This window comes from Phyllopteryx taeniolatus, chromosome 2 (genome assembly GCF_024500385.1).
Source record: "Phyllopteryx taeniolatus isolate TA_2022b chromosome 2, UOR_Ptae_1.2, whole genome shotgun sequence".
NCBI classification, from domain to species: Eukaryota; Metazoa; Chordata; class Actinopteri; order Syngnathiformes; family Syngnathidae; genus Phyllopteryx; species Phyllopteryx taeniolatus.
In genome coordinates, this window is record NC_084503.1 from 19,992,598 (window position 1) to 20,013,616 (window position 21,019).

A 21,019-nucleotide genomic window follows, 5' to 3' on the forward strand; every position below is an offset into this window, starting at 1 on the left:
CGCAATGAAGAGCGGTCCTTGACATTTACAAAATTGCACATTACTTAGTTATATACTTCAAGATCAATTACATGTTTTAATATTTCTCTGATCTCAGCTAAATAGCTGTGACAGGCTGCAGTCAGGTTGTGACAATTAAACAATGAAATTCCTTACAAAGGGTCAGAGAAACCGTTCGTCTTAGCCCATGTTTTCATATCCCGTCATGTTAATTAGTGGTCAGTATTTTGGTTTCCTTGTTATTTTGATGATAGATTTTTGGACTTTGTCAAATTAGAATTTAGATTTTTCCATATGCCTTGTTTCCCATCTTTGATTCGTAAATAAATCTTATTTTTTTGTTGAAATTTTGAAATTCCGCCACTCCTGCCTTGCCTCGCTGCTTCCCTGCAATTGGGTACTCCAATTTCTTGCCTTCGACATCTTGAAAACCTGAACCCGGCAAATTTAGCTTCATCAAAGGAAATTGATAGAACTGTATTGTACATTTTGCTAACGGTGCGGCACAGTGGCCGACTGGTTAGAGCGTCAGCCTCACGGTTCTGAGGACCCGGGTTCAATCCCCGGCCCTGCCTGTGTGGAGTTTACATGTTCTCCCCGTGCCTGTGTGGGTTTTCTCCAGGCACTCCGGTTTCCTCCCACATCCTAAAAACATGCATGCTAGGTTAATTGACGACTCTAAATTGCCTGTAGGTGTGAATGTGAGTGCGAATGGTTGTTTGTTTGTATGTGCCCTGCGATTGGCTGGCAACCAGTTCAGGGTGTACCCCGCCTCCTGCCCGATGATAGCTGGGATAGGCTCCAGCACGCCCGCGACCCTAGTGAGGAGAAGCAGCTCAGGAAATGGATGGATGGATTTTGCTAATGGTAGACAAAATTGTGAAATAAATATTGATTTAAAAAAAAGTCATTTAAGGACTATTTAATTACATGGGAAAGGGTGAGTCTGTAAACAAATGTGCTTTCAATACCCCACATTGAATGTGTAATGGTGGTTGTTAATGCAAATGAAGGTTTAATTAATTCTTGAAAGGGATCACTTTTACTTATTAAAAGTCTGGAAATGAATGGGAACTGTAGTTTGCCTTTCATGCCCTGTATTCTCAATGCTGTGCAACCTATAATTTCAAATATTTTATCCCTACCCCTCCAACCCTCTTTTTTATTATTTAGTTCTGTATCATAGGGTAGGCTTGCAGATGCTGCTTGTTGTTTACAGTTTAATTTGAGAGGATAGAACAGTTGCAACCATCCCTAAGCAAGACATTACCATCTCCAGTTTCAGACATACTTTCACAGGTGGAGCAGACCGATCACTTTGTGTAACCACCATAATCACGAAGCAGACAGTGTTGGCCTTTTTCTTGCCGGTTGGGGTTTATACAGGTAACCCAGACAACCTGACAATGTACACAAATTAGAGGGTGGCAGGAGAAAGGTATGATTAATGGCTCTCCATGTGGAGCAGCCCCAGAGGAAAGGACTGGAGAAGCAATTCTTATAAATTCCATGGACTCTCTAGGCAAGATCAGTGATGGCAGGTGGGCGTTTTCTCCCGGGGAGGGAGGGAGTGGGGGTCGGGGGGAGTAAACATATATATACACATATATATCATATACATATGTATATAAATTATGAATAACGGTAAAGACACACCCCACTGAAATTATTTTGAAAATCAATTAATTTGATGAGTATCTGAATCATTGGCAGTTGTTGTCGTTCAAAAGGTAATAGTTTTTTTTTTAAGAAAAATAATTATTAATGAATACAGTAATTATTAAACCCATCCATCCATTTTCTGAGCCACTTCTCCTCACTAGGGTTGCGGGCTAATTATTAAATAATATTTTTCAAACTTTCAATGACAAAATGTCTTTACCATTATTTGTCCCAAATAAAGTTTCGTGATTTGAAAGATGTTAATTTCATTTTCGGATATATAGGATTTTTCTACAATTGCTTAATTTTCCTTTTCCATTAAAACTAACACATCTTTGTGTCTTCAAAGTTTCTTTTTTGGTTCTTTCTTTCTGAACTTGTCAGGTGTGGGAAGTAGCTGAACCCAAGAGCAGGCGGAGGCTGATGTAAAATGATGAACAGTTTATTGAGCAAAGGTTATGGAAGTGGTCCTGGATGTGTTGACAGTCGGCGGCGTGGACAGGTGGCAGGCAGTGGACAGAACAGGGGGCTGGCAGGAATGACGTGGGTCAGTAACACTGGGAACGAGGAGACACAAGAGTTAACAAGGAGTTGAGTAGCTTACTTGAGTACAGAGGGCCGTGGTACCGCTCGGAGAGGCTGCAATACTTTGACGAGGTTTTCTGGGAACAGGGAGGCTTAAATGTAGGTGGTGATGAAGGTTGATTGGAGACAGGTGCGTGGCTTGAGGAGAAGCTGAAACAGAGAGGGGAGGGGAGAGAGAGAGAGAGGGCGAGAGGGCGCAAAGCGCCATCCAGGCTCCAAAACGGTACTGCAGGGCAGTACATGACAGATCTGCCAGGATGCTGCAGCCATTTTGTATTTACACAGCAGCAGACGGCAAAATGATGGTGTTATTTCTGAGATAGAGTTGAGATTGTTGGTACCCCTCTGTTAGTGAAATAAAAACCCACAGTGGTCACATAAATAACTTGAATCTGGCAAAAGTGATAAGAAATAAAATTTTAATAAAAATTAACCAATGAAAATCAGACATTGCTTTTGAATTATGGTTCAACAGAATTGTTTAAAAAAACAACTCGTGAAACAGGCCTCGACAAAAATGATGGTACCCCTAGAAAAGATTGAAAATCATTTGACCATCGGGACAATGTTCAAACAAGGTGTGTCCTCTAAATAGCATCACAGGTGTCTTCAAAATTGTAATCAGTCAGTCAGCCTATTTAAAGGGTCACAAGGAATTACTGTGCTGTTTGGTGACATGAGGTGTACCACACTTAGACATGGACCAGAGGAAGCGAAGCGAAGGGAAGAGTTGTCTCAGGAGATTAGAAAGAAAATTATAGACAGGCATGTTAAAGGTAAAGGCTCTGAGTCCATCTCCAAGCAGCTTGATGTTCCTGTAACGACAGTTGCACATATTATTCAGAAATTTAAGTTCCACATGACTGTAGCCAAACTCCCTGGAAGTGGCTGCAGGATGAAAATTTATCACAAATTGAAGAGACGGATAATACAAATGGTAAAAAAAGAGACCTGAACAACCTACAAAGAAATTAAAGGTTGACGCTAAGGTCAAGGTACAATAGTGTCAGATCGCACCATCCGTCGTTGTTTGAGCCGAAGTGGACTTCATGCAAGACGACCAAGGAAGACACCCCTGTTGAAAATAAATCATAAAAAAGTGAGACTGCAGAGGATGTACTTCCTGTGGCTTCTGAGAAAGCCCGGCCTGCCACAGGAGCTGCTGAGGAAGTTCTACACAGCGGTCATCGAATCAGTCCTGTGTTCTTCCATCACAGGCTGGTTTGGTGCTGCTACAAAAAAGGACAAACTCCGACTGCAACTTACAATCAAATTGGTTGTCCGTTCTCGCTTCTGTCCAGAAAATGTTCAAACGCTAGAATCAAACTGCAGACCCGACAAAAATCCGTAATGGTAGAAACAATTCAGTTCACATCCAACTGTCCACGTTTGGTCAAGTTTTATTCGAGGGTTTCAGTTAAGAAATTGTCAACGGACTATCATCACACGGCTCAGGTTCAGTCGGAGGTGAGTTCGCCGCTCGGTCGAGTTGAAACTGGTTCAGACCGTGTGCGCATGCGCACTCCAGTAATGATGTGGAGTTTCTCACAGGTTCCTGATTTAACTCAAAAAATCTACTCAAAAGTCAATCATCTTTGTTGTGCTATTTAGAAAATTCTAGTTGGGACAACAATGAGAGAAATTGTTGGGCAGACAAGTTTTTGTAGGTTGTAAATCGAAACCTTGATTTCTGAGTCAGTTTAGTTTGAAAACTTTGAGATCAACAATTGCTAGTTATCGTTTTTACAGTGCATGGCTTCCAACTAATGCTGTCTCTCAAACTGGTGGGAGGTTTAAGGGGGCTAAAATATTTTTTTTTTTGTGTGAAATAACTTTGTTCCTGTGTGCAAATAAAAATATTGGAAGCATCCAAAATGCAAGTAGGATGCTTGGAAATGCTGTGTTAAAAATGCATTTCTCTCTTTAACAGCACTTGGGAAATACTTAATTAAAAATGAAAATTTCTTGAGGGGCTCATAATTCTATTGTCGTGTGTGTGTTTTATATATAGTACCAGTAGTTTCCCTCAATTTACTGATATATGTTAAATATCCTTTAATTAACCTCTAACATTGGAACTTTGAAACACGGGGGTTTCACTGAATTATTATTTCTTTCTTCACCAAGTTTCCCCCTGAGGTCCACTCAAATTCACAATAGGAATAAACATGGACATTTTAGACTATTCCTGCAAGGAATGACTGTCTGCCTGCATTTGAACGACTAGAGCGATGCTTTTATGCTTTGCCGCGTCCCCTGCTCGTGTGTCGTGGACCGTTCCTCAATTCTTGCACGTACAGTCTGAGTGGGAGCAGCGCACACGGACCAAGGTACTCGTGGATGTAGCGAGACGCAGGGCTCAGGACTCTGTACAGCGCAATTCCAACACAAATGGATATTTCCGGGGCTTTGTTATACCTTTTCCTTTTTTCCGAACCAGGTAAGACGAAGGAGTTATGACACCCTAATTTGTGAGCGGTGCGAAATTGTTGTTGTTTATCTACACATCATTTTTCACTTGCGCGAAAGTGATCAGTTGAAAACATGGTGTAATATTTGTTTAAATCACTTGCCGTTTGCAAAGTAAGAGCAAGCGCGATATAAGAACAACTCTTTTCCGTCTACGCACAGCGCGCCTAATACAGCCGCAGCGAGGGAACACAGGTGTGAGCTGCAGACAAATACCGTGCATTTTCATTGCAAGAATCACATTAATAAAATGCATTAACAGCACAACCACGCAATTTAAGCTGAGCAGCGTCCGCAGCAATAATGTGTCATGACTGAAGGTGTGCTTATTAAATTAAATCCTCTCTGTTTTTCTCTTCACCAGTTTTGGCTTTTGGGTCAGATGAAGACTACCAAATTGATATAATTAATGAACTTGACTTGGCAAATGCTACCTATGGAATTACCCAAGTGGCCGGGCTTCACAATAGCAGCAAAGCCTTCATATTTCGAGGTAAGGTGACCGAAAAGTTGGAAAATCTTGTCTTATGCTTGCACTTGCACTCACAGATGCTTTCTCCTTCACAAATCCTTCTATTTGTGGGGGTGCTGAAATCCACATGAGAGCATCTTCACTATACACACATGTATCATCAGCAAGAGCATCAGAATATCCTTCTGGAGCAAGGGAAGAGACAAAAATAAACTTCTTCTGAATACTTTATATCCAGTGGAGTGATTTTAAATAAATACATAAATGTCAATGAATGAGCAAAGTTTAAAAAAAAAAAAAAAAAAAAAAAAAAAAAGGTAGCATCCAACATGTGAATGAAGTGACTACTCACAAACAGAAAACCATACTGCCCATTAGACCTTCATTACACACATGCATTGTGGGTCAAAAAGCACACAATTGCTTGCACAAAATCCACCAGGATAGAAACGGATAAAGTATTCCACTGCTCTTTTCAGCCTATGATAAGATCTAGCGCCAAAAATGCCCATTATAAATTGGCTACATGAAATACAATGTTGCCATGCCGTGTGTGGCTTGAATTTTTAGATGGCTTGGATGTGATAAAGCCATATGAAACAACGTTTAGTCAAAAGGTTGACTTTCTTGCTCCAAACTTCTGTTAAACAGTTGGTGTCAGATGTCAGATGAAACCTTTGCTTGAAGCATACTGTTGAAAAGAGATGCAGATGCTTTTCTGAGCTCCCTCTGTACGCGTTTTGCCCTCAGCCTTAAGCGTATTGTTAGACTATAAAAGTAGTAGAATTAAAAGAGGTAAAAGTACAGTAGTATTTGTAGTGTGTGTGATTGATTGAGAGTTTCAGAGTGAGATGAAAAGAAAAGTATAAATAGTAGTGTAGTGCCTTTCTTTGTGTTTCCATATAATTGTTTCCTCTGTCATTGTCTACAAATACAGAAATGCCAACAATGAAACTTAGAATACCTGGTGTTTATTGACGTAATTCTAAGTGAACATGTACATGATTCTCTGACAGGAGAATGACAAAATGCTGCTTCAAAGCCTGACTCATAAAAATGTAAGAAAACAACTCCTCTGTTGGAAATATACAAGTATAACAGTTTAAGGATGGTGGCACAACCACAGGTTGCTTGAATCAAATTCTGTATCCTTGGATTTTAAGATGCGTTTAGGAGCGATAGAGTCTTTGTGTGTGTTTGTGTGTATGCCAATAGCTAAGAATGAATAAATGCAGGATGCAGCACACCTAATTAGCCAAATATGAGGCAGAGCTGTCCAAGATTGAGAAATCGAGGGCAACCAGGATTCATAGTCCTCCCTTTTCATTTTTATTTATTTATCTTATTATACTTGTGACATGTGGAGGCTTACACATTGCTGCCCACCTGCTATCCTTATGGTTTCCTGGTTACCAGTGTTGACATGCACCACCAATGGTGCGGGAAACTAGAAGGCGTTCTACAGTAGATGGACATATGCGGCATGATTTTATTTCATACACTGTACAGTAAAATTCCCTGCAGTGAAAACTCAGCATTTTTGAAAAGCACATTTTTGACAGTATTTCAATTCCAGCCATGTTAATTCAAAAATGTCTTGTATGAATACACTATAAACAAAAGAAGCAACCACGAAGTTCAAAGACGTGTTCCTCTATGGCCTGTCAACAGACATAGACATTAATTCCAGCAGTATGTTACAAAATGCCACGAGGTCAAAGTATTACTCTGCAAACAACTTCCTGTTCTGGCTAACATTCATCTTGAAAAGTTGAGTAGTTTTACTATATTTTAGATTTACAGTGCTTCCTGCATATTCACAGATGTAGTTATTTGCTGATTTTTTTTTTTTTTTTTTTTTTTTTTTTAGGAATCTATCCTACGTTATTTGCTGAAAACTCACCAATTTACTGTGTTTATGCTCAGGCCGTAGCCCTGGCAATTAGGAATGTTGTGTTTTGCTGCCATCTCGTAGCATCTTCAGGGAATTATAAACCTTTTCATGGGGTTAGGGTTAGAGTAGAGCCCTACAACTGCAGTATTGTGTGGTAGGGTGGCTCCTGTAGGTGGCGGTATTGAGCAATTCACACTTGTGTACGCTCATCTTTAGGGTTGGAGAGATCTATTATAGCTTTTATGACCATGTTAAACGGACAGTAGCGAGCTCAGACTTTAAAAAATGGAGAGTCCCGTGTTCTAAGTCCCTGCTACAAACAGTCCATGATTAACAGGCCACCAGAAGCTGAGCAGGGGCTGCTGTGACTGAGTGATTATTTGTGAAATGTATGTTCATTTTGTAATGTAGTTGAATTGGCTCTAGAAAGAGGCAACAAAGTGTTTGAATTACTGTCCGAGAGAGAGAGAGAGAGAGAGAGAGAGAGAGAGAGAGAGAGAGAGAGAGAGAGAGACTTTGCCTGGACAGTGGATAGCGAGTGAGTCCCCAACAGCAGACGCTTTTCAGAAATAATCATCCCAGCATGTCTTTATCTCATCTCTCCATCACTTCTTCTCTAGTCCCAAGATTATTGCACCACTGCACTTAATGAAAGTTAGTTTAGGATTGGAGGCTGAGCGAAAAAAATGCTAATACTCTCACGCTGAGCACTAATAACCAGGAACAAAACACAACTAGATATTAGCATACATGTTATAGTTTGTACTTTTCATTAACATAATGGCCTACATTGTGTGGAAACCCCTCCACCACATCAGGTTGCTGCGAGCCTGTTTTGTGTCTTATCGGAATGACCAACTGTAGTTATTTATGTTATAAAATATATTTATTTTATAAACCTGCGATTGGCTGGCAACCAGTTCAGGGTGTACCCCGCCTCCTGCCCAAAGATTGCTGGGATAGGCTCCAGCACGCCCGCGACCCTAGTGAGGATAAGCGGCTCAGAAAATGGATGGATGGATATTTTATAAACTTATATTTATAACTGGCGGCACGGTGACCAACTGGTTAGCACATCTGCCTCGCAGTTCTGAGGACCCGGGTTCAAACCCGTCCTCGCCTGTGTGGAGTTTGCATGTTCTCCCCGTGCCTGCATGGATTTTCTCCGGGTACTCCGGTTTCCTCCCACATCCCCAAAACATGCATGATGGGTTAATTGAGGCTTCTAAATTGCCTGTAGATGTGAATATGAGTGTGAATGGTTGTGTGCCCTGCGATTGGCTGGCAACTAGTTCAGGGTGTACCCCACCTCTCGCCCAAAGATAGCTGGGATAGGCTATAGGCTAGTGAGGATAAGCGTTACAGAAAATGGATTGATGGATATTTATAACTACAGTTTTTCCCGCTGCGGTCGCCTCTTCCTCTTTCCGGGGGGGAGCCGGGCGGTCCCCAGCGGGCTGTGGGGCCGGCTCTGGTGTTCTTTTCCCTGCCTGGTTTGGGGGGGGGGGGGGTGCACCTCCCACGCTCAGGGGCGGGTGGTGGGTGCTGGCGGGTGTGTGTGTGTGGGGGTGGAGGGGTGATTGGTGCTGCGTGTCTGGGTGGGATGGCCCTGTTCGTCGGTGGTTGTCTGGCCTAATGGGCCCGACCTGCAGGAGCCATGCCTCTTAATCACTCACTTAGCACACACTCACACCATTCGCTGTATATATTTTTCTCACTAAACACATCTGGGCACATAAAAAAAAAAAAATATATATATATATATATATATATATATATATATATATATATATATGGTTTTTCCTCATATCTGTTGTGGCCAAACCTCAAGGCCACACTGAATCACTTCAGATTATAGAGCTGAACCTGGCAGATGGTCACCATGGAAGAATTCAATATTGAAACAACTGAGCTTGTCTTTCCTGAGGATAAATGCCACAGATAAATGTGATGATTGAATAAGTGTCGACATATACAGAACCACACAAAGGTTTGGAAACTCTTTCTCATACTGTGGATGAGGTGTCCAAACATTTTCCTGGTTCTATAAATGCTCCTCATCCATCCACCGATGTGAATGGGGGATTTAGTGGGAATTCATCCTACAATGGCAACATGAAGGTCAGTTCTGTGACGCACGACACTACCAATGACCCTGAATAAACAAGCAACAACACAATCACTAGTGTGTGTCAAAAATGTATTGGTACGTTGAATTTCACAGAATTTTAGCTTTGTGTTAAAGGTAGCGTTACAAGCGGGCTTCAGTTACGCCTCTGCTTGAGTGAAGTGGGGAAAAAAAGATCAACTAAGGTACTGTTAGTCCATCACATGTGGACAAGCAGAGCCACAGACTCGATGCTGTTTCAGCTGTTTAATGAACAAAACAAACAGTCAAATCAATAAAAATTAAATGAGAAGGAAATGCTGTAGGTCACAACTAATTTATGACCAGACACTCACATTGAAATAACCGGCCATCACAACTAAATCCGGCTCCTAATCTCACTCACCAGGCGTCATAGTTGTTTCTAGCCCATTTTTGGGAGTGCAAGAAGCTTCCCTAAAATGAATCCCTGCATCCCTCAAATTTGAGATGAAAAAAAAATGGCGTCCATGAAAAAGACGTTGCTTGGATGGCAGCATATGTTTATCCAAAACCTGTATGTACCTTTCAGCATTAATGGTGCCTTCACAGATGTGTAAGTTACCCATGTCCTTGGCACTAACACAGCCCCATACCATCACAGATGCTGGCTTATGAACTTTGCGTCCATAACAGTCTGGATGGTTCTTTTCCTCTTTGGCCCGGAGAACACGACTTGTTAGAGTGTCTGCCTCATAGTTCTGAGGACTGGGGTTCAATCCCCGGCCCCTCCACACAGCTGGGATAGGCTCCAGCACGCCCGTGACCCTAGTGAGGAGAAGCGGCTCAGAAAATGGATGGATGGAATTTGAAATGTGGACTCGTCCTACCACAGAACACTTTTCCACTTTAAATCAGTCCATCTTAGATGAGCTCGGGCCCAGAGAAGCCGGCAGCGTTTGTGGGTGTTGTTGATAAATGGCGAACTGTATTTACTGACATTGGTTTTCTGGAGTGTTCCTGAGCCCATGTGGTGACATCCTTTACACATCAATGTCGGTTTTTGATGCAGTGCCGCCTGAGGGATCGAAGGTCACGGGCATTCAATGTTGGTTTTCGGCCTTGCCGCTTATATGCAGTGATTTCTCCAGATTCTCTGAACCTTTTGATGATATTATGGACCGTAGATGATGAAATCCCGAAATTTCTTGCAATTGTACGTTGAGGAACATTGTCCTTAAACTATTCGACTATTTTCTCACGCACTTGTTCACAAAGAGGTGAACCTTGCCCCATCTTTGCTTGTGAATGACTGAGGAATTCAGGGAAGCACCTTTTATCCCCAATCATGGCAGCCACCTGTTCCCAATTAGCCTGTTCACCTGTGGGATGCTCCAAACAGGTGTTTGATGAGCATTCCTAAACTTTCTCAGTCTTTTTTGCCACCTGTCCCAGCTTTTTTGGAGCGTGTTGCAACCATAAAATTCCAAGTTAATGATTATTTGCTAAAAACAATAAAGTTTATCAGTTTGAACATTAAATATCTTGTCTTTGCAGTGTATTCAATTAAATATAGGTTGAACATGATTTGCAAAATCAAACAAAACAAAACTACAGCAACCCCTTACCCCCATTGCCTCAAAAATGGTTTGTTCCACCAAATCCCTCCCACTTCTTGGTGCTGGTTAGCTGATGTTTTTTTTTTATTGCTACAGGAAACGATTCAGTTGCTTAGACATTATCACTGTCTTCTGTTTGAATTGGATTGAAAGAAGTTAGTTGTTGTAATATTAAAGCCAGGGTGCTGACTGGCATAGGTATTTCTAGCCCACTTGGGGCGATACTGAAGCACCCCTAAAATAAATCCCAGCATCCCTGAACCTATGATCTTAGAATCGCCCCTGTGTACAGTTATTACACTTTATAAAACCAGTTTATTTATTTTGTTTTAATTATTTTTTTATACAATACAGTGCTATTTTTCTTTATTGAAAATATAACAAAAAATGGTAGTGTTTTTTTTTTTTTTTTTTTTTTGTGGGTCTGGAACGGATTGATGGCATTTTAGTGAATTTTAATGTGGAAAATGTTCTTATGTGAGTAAATTGAGTTATGGCCTTGGTCACAGAACAAATTAAACATGTAGTTCCCCCCACTGTATTTGTTAATTCCAATTTGGCAACATAAGATCTATAGTTATTTTTACAATATACATGCGAGCATACAGAATACACCATTAACAAAGGATATGTTATATTTATGATATTTGAATGCTTGAAGCATATTACAATACTGTGGTAGCAAATAAAAAAAGGACCACGGTACAATGCAGAATAATTTATTGAGTTGAACTCATAATGTGGATTGGCATCATTGTTTTATTCCCTTTACGCAGAATATATGTTGAAAATCACCCCAGCATGCTGTTTCAATGTCAAATAGCACGACAGACTCATCCAGATGGAACTGACACCATTTTAGAAAAACACTGCATTTAAACTGTAAATCAGGCTAGGGGCGGTTAGTGCAGGTCCCAGCTGCCAGCATTCAACTGCCATTTTACAGTAAGAGGCCAGCGAACTCCAGTAGCGTGTTGCTTTGAAAACAGAGATGCAAACGGTAAGTATGGACATTACGTAGGTGATGTATTGACGTAGCTCTTTGTTGGCTCTCGACCAGTGGGAGGCCAAAGTGGGGTTGGGAGTTATGCAAGCTGAACCAAACTGAGCACAAGCACCAACACCAGTTCTGAAACGGGACTGACGTCAGCTCAGTGCAAAAGCATTAGCAAGCAGCCTACGCCCCTCCAGGCCCCTTGGAATGAAAAGATTCTCGCAAAACATAGACAGAAGCGCGCGCGCGCACACACACACACACACACACACACAGTGTCCACTGTTTGTTCATTTTTTTATTTAAAAAAAATAAATAATGTTTTGACACACAAACACACATAAATCAGCTTACAGTAAAATAGTCAATTACTGGTTAAATTTTCAAACACCATGAACTATTCTGACTGAAACAATGTTGAAAAATAATCCCGCCCCCCCCCCCCCTTTATTTATTTATTTTTAACAACTATGTAGGTCAATTTTGACACTACTGTATTGCTAACTATACACTGTAGTTCAAATTATGTGCATAAATGAATAATTGACTTTGTTTTCTGCGGAAGATTTTGCTTTAATTGTTTCTCTTGTCTACTTAGATCACTATCAATCTTGACAGGTTTGCAAATTAGTTTCCCTGCTGAACTTAATACAAAATAGAATAGAATCATCTTTATTGTCATGAACATGCATGAACACAAAATTTGTTACCTACATTTTACCCATTACAGTGAACATACACACTTGTTAGCACACACTGGAGCAAGGGGGCAGCATTTAAGCACCCAAGGAGCCATACTTGCAGATTTATTAAAAAAGAAAAACTGAAATATCACACAGCCATAAGTATTCAGACCCTTGGCTATGACACTCATATATTTAACTTGGGTGCTGTCCATTTCTTTTGATCATCCTTGAAATGGTTATACACCTTCATTGGAGTCCAGCTGTGTTTGATTATACTGATTGGACTTGATTAGGAAAGCCGCACACCTGTCTATATAAGACCTTACAGCTCACAGTGGATGTCAGAGCAAATGAGAATCATGAGGTCAAAGGAACAAAAATTCTGCTACGCTTAAGGTTCCTATGAGCACAGTGGCCTCATAGTCCTTAAATGGAAGACGATTGGGACGATCAGAACCCATCCTGGAGCTGGGCGTCCGGCCAAACTGAGCAATTGGGGGAGAAGAGCCGTGGTGAGAGAGGTAAAGAAGAACCCAAAGATCACTGTGGCTGAGCTCCAGAGATGCAGTTTGGAGATGGGAGAAAGTTCTAGAAAGTCAACCATCACTGCAGCCCTCCATCATTTGGGGCTGTATGGCAGAGTGGCCCGCCGGAAGCCCCTCCTCAGAGCAAGACACATGGAAGCCCGCATGGAGTTTGCTAAAAAACACCTAAAGGACTCCAAGATAGTGCGAAATAAGATTCTCTGCTCTGATGAGACCAAGATAGAACTTTTTGGCCTTAATTCTAAGCGGCATGTGTGTAGAAACCCAGGCACTGCTCATCACTGACACAAATAGAGAGTGGCTGGATCCAAGAGCAGTCGGAGGCAGATGTGAAAGGATGAATAGTTTATTGATGAAAGGAGGCGGCGGTGTGGACAGGTGGCAGGCAGTGATGAGAAAAGTCGGCTGGCTTGGCGGCAGGAATTACGTGGATCAGGAACACGGTGGGGAAAACACACTGGAACAAGGAGACACAGGAGTCAAAAAGGGAACGAGGAATAGGGTGACTTACGGGAGGTAAAAGGGCTGTGGTACCACTGAAAGTAACTGCAATACTTCGGCGAGGATTACCTGGAACAGGCAGGTTTATATACCGGTTGTGATAAGGCTGATTGGAGACAGGTGCTGAAAACAGAGAAGGGAGGGGAGAGAGAGAGAGAGAGAGAGAGAGAAAACGCAAAGCGCCATCCCGGCTACACTAATGGAACTGCAGGCATTACATGACAGTACCCCCGGGTGAGCCGCGGAGAAGTCGTCCAAAAGGGTATGATCGAGTATTAGTTTCCGGGAAATCCACGACCGCTCCTCCGGCCCATACCCTTCCCAGTCGACTAGGTACTGGAACCCCCTCCCCCTAGGCCTCGACACCGTGATTGCCGGATGATCGCCAATAATCCGGGGGGGTGGAGGGGGTTCGGCCGAAGGACTCAGGGCGCAGGTGGAGACGGGCATAAGCAACGAGACGTGGAAGGTTGAGTGAATTTTCAAGGACAGTGGAAGCTTCAACTGGACAGAAGTGGGATTGATGATTTTGGCAGGACCAAATGATGGAATGGACCAATGAAATGGGGAGTGAGCTTACTGGATTCAGTCTGAAGAGCCAGACAGATTGGCTCACCTTTGTATTTGGGCGCCGCGAGCTGTTTGTTGCGTGCGGCGGACCGGGTCAATGTTGCACGGACGTCATTCCATACAGCCTGGGTCCGCTGGAGATGATCCTTGACTGCGGGGACTGCCACTGCCCGCTCCTGCTCCTTGCACAATAGTGGTTGGTAACCATAACAAGCCATGAATGGGGACATACTGGTAGCGGAACTGGTGAGGGAGTTGTGGGCGTACTCAATCCACGGGAGAAATGAGCTCCAGGAGGAGGGGTTGCGTGCGGCAACACAACGGAGGGCTGATTCCAGGGATTGGTTTGCCCGCTTTGTCTGGCCGTTGGTCTGCGGATGATATCCCGATGACAAGCTGGCTGCTGTGCGCACTGCTTTACAGAATTCCTTCCACACCAGGGATGAGAACTGAGGACCTCTGTCAGAGACAATATTGATGGGAATACCGTGGAGTCTAAAGACATGCTGGACATGGAGGTCAGTAGTTTCGAAGGCACATGGTAGCTTGGGGAGAGGTATGTAATGGACAGATTTGGAAAAATGATCGACAATGGTGAGAATGACAGTGTTACCTTCAGAAGGAGGTAGACCGGTAACGAAGTCCAGAGCAATATGGGACCAAGGGCGGCTAGCGATAGGCAATGGACGCAGCAACCCAGCTGGGGGCAGGTGTGAAGACTTCCCTCGGGCACAGACGGCGCAGGCTTGGACGAACTCCCGGGTGTCTTGAACATGGCTGGGCCACCAGAAATGCTGCCGGATGAAATGAATGGTGCGGGTGATGCCAGGATGACAGGTGAGTTTGGAGGTATGAGCCCACTGAAGAACGTCAGAGCGTGCAGAATCTGGTACGAACAGGTGGTTGGGAGGCCCAGTCTTGGGATCCGGGTGAGTTTTTTGGCCCTCCTTAACCACCAGTTCGATTTGCAAAGTGGCAGCACCAACAAAGCACGAGGAAGGAAGAATGGGTTCAGGTTTTGTCAGGGCTGGTGGGGGTTGAGTAAAGTCGAGACAGGGCATCAGGTTTGCCGTTTTTGGAGCCAGGACGGAAGGAGAGATTGAAATTAAACCTGCTCAAGAAGAGAGCCCAGCGAGCTTGTCGGGGGTTAAGGCGTTTGGCGGAGGTCAGTGAGATTCTTGTGGTCGGTCCAAATGATAAATGGTTGTTCAGTCCTTTCCAACCAGTGTCTCCACTCTTCCAAGGCCTATATAATGGCCAGTAGCTCTCGGTTGCCGACATCGTAGTTACTCTCGGCAGGGGACAGACGACGGGAAAAAAAGGCACAGTGGTGCTGTTTCTGGGTCGTGGGGTCCCGCTGTGAGAGGACAGCCCGTGTCCGAGGCGTCAACCTTGACCAAGAACTGGAGGAGGGGTCGGGGTGGCGAAGAATGGGCGCACTGGTGAACAGGGTATTGAGTCAGTTGAATGCCTGGGATGCTGCCGTGGTCCAACGAAAGAGAGAGCTGGCGGATGTGAGGCTAGTGAGGGGAATAGCGACCTTGCTGTAATCACGGATAAACCGACGGTAGAAATTGTCGAAACCAAGGAAACGTTGTAGTTCTTTGTGGGTGGTGGGAGTGGGCCAGTTAACGACTGCTTGGATCTTGGCAGGGTCGGGTTGTAGTTGACCTTTGGAGATGTAGCCCAGGAAGTGTACGGAGGAGAGCTGGAATTCATATTTTTCAGGTTTAACATATAGCCAGTTTTCAAGGAGACGCTGAATGACTTGGCGTACATGGAGGCGATGTTCTTCGGGGGAGTGGGAGAAAATGAAGATGTCATCAAGGTATACAAATACGAACCGGTTGATCATGTCATGGACGACGTCAGTAATAAATGTCTGGAAAACTGCAGGGGCGTTGGTTAAACCGAATGGCATGACCAGATACTCGAAGTGTCCGAGAGGGGTATTGAAGGTGGTCTTCCATTCGTCCCCCTCTAGGATGCGGATGAGGTGGTAGGCGTTCCGTAGATCCGATACCTGGGCGTCACAGAGGGGTTCAAACGCGGAGATTTATTCTTCACGGTGATATCATTCACACCACGGAAGTCAATACATGGGCAGAGAGTGGTGTCTTTCTTTGCAACAAAAAAGAAGCCTGCTCCACCTGGAGAAGAGGAAGGTAGAATGAGTACGGAAGCAGGAGAGTCATGGATATAGTCCACCATAGCTCTCTTCTCAGGTCGGGAAAGGTTGGAGAGACGGCTGGAGGGAAGAGGGGCCCCCGGCAGCAGATTAATAGCACAGACATATGGGCGGTGGGGGGGGGGGTAGAGAAATGGCCAGGTCTTTACGAAATACCGGAGATAGATCATGATATTCTCCAGGGACTCCGGAGAGGTCAACGAGCATGGAAGAGGGTGGTGGTGTACCAGAAGGAGGTATAGCTGAGAGCAGGCAGTTTGAGTGGCAGTGAGGGCTCCTTCCGGTGATGGCTAAGTGTGTCCAGTCTATGGTGGGGTTATGTCTTTTAAGCCAGGGAATTCCAAGGACAAATGGGGTATAAGGCGAAGGGATAACAAAAATGGAAATGTTTTCGTGGTGATTTCCTGAAATAAACAAGTTGAATGGCACAGTTTGGTGGGTAACAGCGGAGATGATACGGCAATCCAGGGCTTTGACCTTCTTCGGAGACGGAAGCAGTTGGAGAGGAATTTGGAGCTGGTGAATTATGGCTTCATGAATGAAATTGTCATCGGCACCGGAATCAATCAGGGCACTGATGGGGGTGTTAAGAGCCGAAACTATAATACAAGCGGGAACGGTCATGCGGGAAGGAGAGCTTGAGGGGATGGAGGTTTGGCTCACCATGACTCTCTCATGTTGCGGTTTATTAGGGTTTACAGGGTGCTTCTACTAAATACTGAGCAAAGGGTCTGAATACTTATGGCTGTGTGATATTTCAGTTTTTCTTTTTTTAAAATATGCAAAAATTTCAACACTTATTTTTTTCTGTCAATATGGGGTGCTGTGTGTATATTGAGGGGGGGAAATTAACTTAAATGGTTTTAGCAAATGGCTGCAATATAACAAAGAGTGAAAAGATTATGGGGGTCTGAATATTTTCCGTGCCCACTGTATAAACAAACCATTCACATTCACACCTAAAGTATGGACAACTTAGGCTCTTCAATTAACCTAACATGCTTACATTTGGAATGTTGAAGGAAGTCGAAGTACCCAGACTTCATGCAAGAACATGCAAGCTCCACACAGGAGCCGGGATTTGAAACTATGCCCTTTAGATGAGTGTTCTGGTGAGAAATGTTTCCAAGGACCCCTTCATAACTATCATGGACACCCCATGGTACCATGGGAATTCTTTATTTTTGGGATGTTTCAACCTAAATCTTTATGACCTGCCTAAATTCTTCAAATTCCATTCCATTGCAACATGCTGCCAATTTCATTCGTCTGAGTTTGTTGTCACATTTCTGTCGGGCCAATTATATAGTACTCGTGCACTCACTGTAGTAGTCTCGGCACGCTGCACTATTTGCATATCTGTTGTTGACCAATACTGGCCACTCATGCCAGAGTAGCATCTGCCCCATTTGCACACTGACTGAGGAGTATCTGCAACATTTGCACAATCAACATTGTCCCAGATTATCGCACTACTCCTCACTTTAAACCGCATACACTCCTTGAAGTCTCGGCGCCCTTTGCACAATGGTCATTGCACCGGGCTATTACGAGATTAGTCATTCGAACTGCTCTAAGTGCTAGAGGACTCTGCATTTTTTTGCACAATTGTCAAAAAAAAAAATTAATAAATAAATTGAACCGGCATTACCAGATGACTAGCAACCCTTTATTGCTCAGTGACTGTTTTTTTTTTTTTGTCAATGTCTTTATGTCTCAAAAGTGTTCTCTGTCAATTGACTGTCTGTTGTCGTCCTAGAGCGACTCCAACTACCGGAGACAAATTCCTTGTGTGTTTTTTTGTGAATACTTGGCAAATAAAGATGATTCTGAAATTTAACCAAATTTAATTGAATTTAAATTGACTCTTTATCCATCATCACTAACTGATGTGCCGCACTTCCACTAATTACATGGCATAGAGGAGCGAGTTCACAAAAGCAGTTAGCGTTGCCAAGTTACAGATTTGGTCGTAATATTCAGTGACTTTTCTGACCACTTTAGTGACTATTTTCACAAAAAAAATGAGTCAGAGTTAAATTCCCTCTGAGAAACATAAGTGGAATCACTTTCACATTTCTGTTTGACAAGAAAGGAGCCCGGTGGAAGGCAATCCCAAAGTCATTTGAACTGAACTTTGCCAAAGACATGGTGCATATATTTATATATTTATACAATGTTGCAAAAGTAGCAATTTGTCAACATGTTGGAAACATTTTACCCAAAGTGTGTGCTTCCAAGCTGCACATATTTTAACGAGGTTGCCAAGACTCCTCTCTACAACTCAATGTAAAAAAAATAGCGTGAGACCGCTAAAAATATTGCACACATGCAGGGATGTTACATTTATCTGAAATTTCTGTTTTGGATAAGGTGCAACAACAACTAAAAAAAATACTGATTAAGCAGATGGAGGTCATCTAGTTCCTAGGTTTGCTTCCATTTCAAAGTCTGTTTATTAAAAGACAATTAAAGAAAATGAAAATAAATGCAATTAAGCGATACAATTATCCACTGTGAACTGAGTGCTGTTGGGGATTTACCCAACAACTGAAACTGTACTTTCAACCTGTTTCTCTTTTTTTTCTGTTGCTGTGCTGGTGTGTTTATAATTAACTGCCATAAACCTTGTATTCTTTTGTTGCTTTAGGGGCAAGAAGCTTTATCAGCAAAATAATTACCTGGATTGAAAACTTGTTGGCTGCATAGCCATTGCGGATTCCAGTAAAAAGTAAATCAACCAAACCTCAGAGTATAGTAATACAAACGTCACATCAACATTTCGTGTGGGTCAGTTCACAAACTGTAAGAGTGTCGTTATGTGTTAATAAAAAGATGCGATAAGTAGACACTCAATTCCAACTTCAAGTTGAAAAAGCATTGAGTAACTCTGCGCCAATGGTACAGGTAATCCAACAGGTTGTAACTTTGCTGTATGATCACAAAGAAGTTACTTGCCCATTTAAATCTTATTAATGATGTAAATACTCTAAGTGTACAATTAAAAATATATATGTCATTAATTTTTAATAATTGTCATACAACTAATAAGGGGCTGCACATAAAAGAGGCTCAAAGGACTACAGGCCCACAGTTGGCAAAAATTGACAACATCCCCTGACCTAAACCCCCCAATCGGGCAAGGAAAAACTCAAAACCCCATTTGGGGAGAAAAGAAGAAACCTCGAGAAGGGACCACATATGAAGGGGATCCCCCTTCCAGAATGACCAGGCTGCAATGGATTTCAAGTGGGCAACATTTATCACATAGTCTGGTGCTCTAGAATGATAGTTTATGTAAAATGGCATAAGAGTCCATATAATGAGATGAAGCCACACAAATAGATGCCCTCTGGAAAGTGCTTCTGCCTCAGGACCTGGCGCGGTCGGTAGGAGCAGAATCCTCCACAGTGATGCCTCTGGGGAAATGGTCCACCTAAGATCTTGTCCCAGCCGGTCGGTGGAGAATCCATAGAGCAACACCCTCAGATTTGGTCATCACGACCTAGCCCCCTCTCTGAGGAGGGGGGCGGAGGGAGGAGAAGCAGCAGTAAAACAGGCCTATGTGTACTTTAACTGAATGGCAAAGTGTATTTTTACACTAAGTCGAGATTTAAACATTTCTACTGATGTAGCAGCTCTAATATCCGCAGGTAGGACATTCACAACACATAATAGCAACATAATATTAACGAGTTTCCAGGTGTTTCAGTTTGCTCTTCTGTAACCCCTATTGCAATAGGTTGAAAGGAGAGGTCATGTTTTGTGAAAAGCCAAAGGCACGGCAAGCACACACTGCAGCATGGAGAGATGTGTAGTGCCCAGGGAGCAGCTATCATTCCGTTTCACATCACAATCACGTAGTCTGTGGCTGCTCTCTTCTGGTTTGTCCACTATTTACAGGGGATGGGGAGTTAACGCAAGTAATTGAGCCCCATCTAAAGGTATTTATACTTGGCCAAATGGTACCTTGACCTACGAGTGGCCAATTTACAAGTTTTTCAAGTTATAAGCTGGGCATAGAGTGGAATTATCTGAATATTGTCTCAGGTTGTTGAGAATTAAGTGCAATGCTTGAAGTTATGCACTGTAAGTGTAACAAAATTATTAACAACAGACAAGTGACTTGGTTGGTTGCGAATTAAATGGTTGATGATTACGATTTTTGCAAAGTGGCAGTGTGCATAAAAACATCCATGGTTTTCACCACATATTGTTTTTGTTTTATCCTGCTTACATTGCTTCTCTTCAGTCTTGCTGTGAGATCAAATGGACATCAGTGACAGTCAACCCTCAACTCAAAAGGGCAAACAGGAAACTAATGACGAACACAAGTTGGAGGACCTAAAGAAAGACAGAATACAACAAAGTGAAACAGGCAGCAAATCAAGTCCAATGTAAAACAAGAGGTTATTTGGACAGACTGATTTAAATAAGTGTACTTTAATAGGAGCCTATCAGCACAGGTAACCTTATTTTTTTGTTTGTTTGTTTGTTTTAAAATATGTAACTGTCTTTTACAGTATGTGCCTTTGGTAAATGTTATCATATTTGTGTCAGGCGATTGAAGGGATGTTTTTTTCCTTTTAAGACGTCTGTGTGATCTCTAACAGGAAGAGAGAACTAAACTTCTTATAACAGAATAGAAAATAGCTGTGTTACGCTTGAGTGTCAGATTTAACCCAAGACCAAAGCCACAAGAACTTGAGCAAAACAAATAATTTTATTTAGACAAAGGGAGCATGACA

The 21,019-nt window shown here is 42.8% G+C and overlaps 1 protein-coding gene across 1 annotated transcript in view; it reads left to right on the forward strand.

Moving 5' to 3' along the window:
- Positions 1-4,527: 4,527 nt before the first annotated feature.
- Positions 4,528-21,019, forward strand: part of LOC133473033 (protein kinase C-binding protein NELL1-like) — a 262,509-nt gene continuing 246,017 nt past the window's right edge. The window contains exons 1-2 of the mRNA XM_061764738.1: positions 4,528-4,687; positions 5,081-5,209. Of these exons, the coding sequence (XP_061620722.1) occupies positions 4,639-4,687; positions 5,081-5,209 (178 nt within the window). The 5' untranslated portion in view covers positions 4,528-4,638. The remainder of the gene's footprint in view (positions 4,688-5,080; positions 5,210-21,019) is intronic.